This window comes from Sinocyclocheilus anshuiensis, unplaced genomic scaffold, assembly GCF_001515605.1.
Source record: "Sinocyclocheilus anshuiensis isolate Anshui unplaced genomic scaffold, SAMN03320099.WGS_v1.1 scaffold444, whole genome shotgun sequence".
Classification (NCBI taxonomy): domain Eukaryota; kingdom Metazoa; phylum Chordata; class Actinopteri; order Cypriniformes; family Cyprinidae; genus Sinocyclocheilus; species Sinocyclocheilus anshuiensis.
In genome coordinates, this window is record NW_015555739.1 from 496,426 (window position 1) to 498,925 (window position 2,500).

Below are 2,500 nucleotides of genomic sequence, written 5' to 3' on the forward strand. Positions count from 1 at the left end.
TATCTATCGTTCTATCTATCTATCTATCTATCATCTATCTATCTATCTATCTATCTATCTATCTATCTCTATCCATCCATCCATCCATCCATCCACCCATCTATATATATTTTAATGGAATTATGTATTTTATTATTAAATCTCACTATATATTTAGAAATCAGATTATATAATTTATGTGTGTATATTCTAATTATAGATAGATCGATAGATACACATACATATTTAAGAATTCATTATGTAAAACTGTAAATCCTAATCTATCTATCTATAAATGAAGAAACTAAACAAGACATATACACATTATATACTTATAAATCAGAATATATATATATATAAAGGCTAAAAAGGCATGAATATTTCCATTCCAGAACCAGCACCGTGCTGTAAATATAATGAGCAGGTTCTCACTGGTTTTTGCCGGTAAACCTGTGGTAAATTCACAGGACTAGGAAGAGCACAAAGACAGCAGCAGACGGCTCGTGCTTTGATGAACGCCGCTGTTCTTCCTCAAACACCCATCTTCTGCTCTGGATGCAAGCGAACGCTGGCTGGGATTTCAAGCATCATTAACTTAAGGCTTTATGGACTGCCATTAATTGTTTTAATTGAACTATTTTCCAGCTCACCAGGCAAATAATAATTAAGAGAATTAAAGGAAAAACCATCCGATTTTTAGGGCCGTTGTTTTTTTTTTTTTTTGGATTGTGAATTATTTTCAAAACAATTCAGCACACTTTCTTCCCAACGTTCTCATGATGCTTGTGAATTATTGTGAATCTCTTTAATATGATGAATTTTACATTTCAGCTTGCTTACATTTTAAAAGCTGTTCCACAAATACTACCATAATGAATAAATACAATAAAATGTTTTGCGTTACCGTGATGACAATGACAATTTTGGAAGCACATTAATAAAAAAATTGAGCTTAATTGTCATGAAAATGATGTTGCAATACAAAACTGTTCCTAAAATATGCTTTTTTTAAGCATAAAATATATGTTCTGTTCATATTAATATTCATAATATTCAAATTTTGTTAATTTAAGTTTTATTTTGATTTCATTTCAGTTATCTTCAACAAGTAAAACAGCTGATATCAAATGTATCAGATACATTCATATCAAATAATTTCATTATTACTTTAATATTCTAAATTTCATAAAAAATCAGTTATTACACACATAATCTAAAGCTAACCCACACAGTCACGTCTAATTAATCAATTGCCCTGTCCAAGTTAAAATATGTGACCCTTTGAATAATAAGCTTTCCATTGATGTATGGTTTGTTAGGATAGGACAATATTTGGCTGAGATACAATTATTTGAAAATCTGGAATCTGGAGTGTGTGTGTGTGTGTGTGTGTGTGTGTGTGTGTGTGTGTGTGTGTGTGTGTGTGTGTGTGAGAGAGTGTGTATGTGAATTTCCACCTGAGCCGGTAAAGTTGGATTTTCGTCCTATTCCTATCAGAACCCCAGGCTTCAGGAACTTGAGGGAATCAGTCTCATCAATCCATTTCTTCATTGCCTTATTTATATATATATATGTGTAAAAACACACGTGAATAAGACATCACATGTATGACCCTGGACCACAGAACCAGTCATAAGGGTGAATTTTTTTGAAATTAATGTTTATACTTACTTTTTATATTTAAATAAATAAATATATATATATATCAAAATATTGAGAAAATGATCTTTAAAGTTGTCCAAATGAAGTTCTTAGCAATGCATATTACTAATCAAAAATTAGTCTCTCTGTCTCTCTGTCTGTCTGTCTCTCTCTCTCTCTCTCTAGATATATATCTAGCTGTCTCTCTGTCTGTCTGTCTGTCTGTCTGTCTGTCTGTCTATCTCTCTGTCTCTCTGTCTGTCTGTCTCTCTCGCTCTCTATCTATCTATTTATCTATCTATCTATCTATCTATCTAGCTATCTATCTGTCTCTCTGTCTCCCTGTCTGTCTGTCTCTCTGTCTGTCTGTCTCTCTCGCTCTCTATCTATCTATTTATCTATCTATCTATCTATCTATCTAGCTATCTATCTGTCTCTCTGTCTCCCTGTCTGTCTGTCTCTCTGTCTGTCTGTCTCTCTCGCTCTCTATCTATCTATTTATCTATCTATCTATCTATCTATCTAGCTATCTATCTGTCTCTCTGTCTCCCTGTCTGTCTGTCTCTCTGTCTGTCTGTCTCTCTCGCTCTCTATCTATCTATTTATCTATCTATCTATCTATCTATCTAGCTATCTATCTGTCTCTCTGTCTCCCTGTCTGTCTGTCTCTCTGTCTGTCTGTCTCTCTCGCTCTCTATCTATCTATTTATCTATCTATCTATCTATCTATCTAGCTATCTATCTGTCTCTCTGTCTCCCTGTCTGTCTGTCTCTCTGTCTGTCTGTCTCTCTCGCTCTCTATCTATCTATTTATCTATCTATCTATCTATCTATCTAGCTATCTATCTGTCTCTCTGTCTCCCTGTCTGTCTGTCTCTCT

The 2,500-nt window shown here is 33.8% G+C and overlaps 1 protein-coding gene across 1 annotated transcript in view; it reads right to left on the minus strand.

Moving 5' to 3' along the window:
- Positions 1-440: 440 nt before the first annotated feature.
- LOC107673161 (probable ATP-dependent RNA helicase DDX58) overlaps positions 441-2,500 on the minus strand; it is an 8,875-nt gene continuing 6,815 nt past the window's right edge. The window contains exon 10 of the mRNA XM_016466658.1: positions 441-551. Coding sequence (XP_016322144.1) covers positions 441-551 — 111 coding nt within the window. The remainder of the gene's footprint in view (positions 552-2,500) is intronic.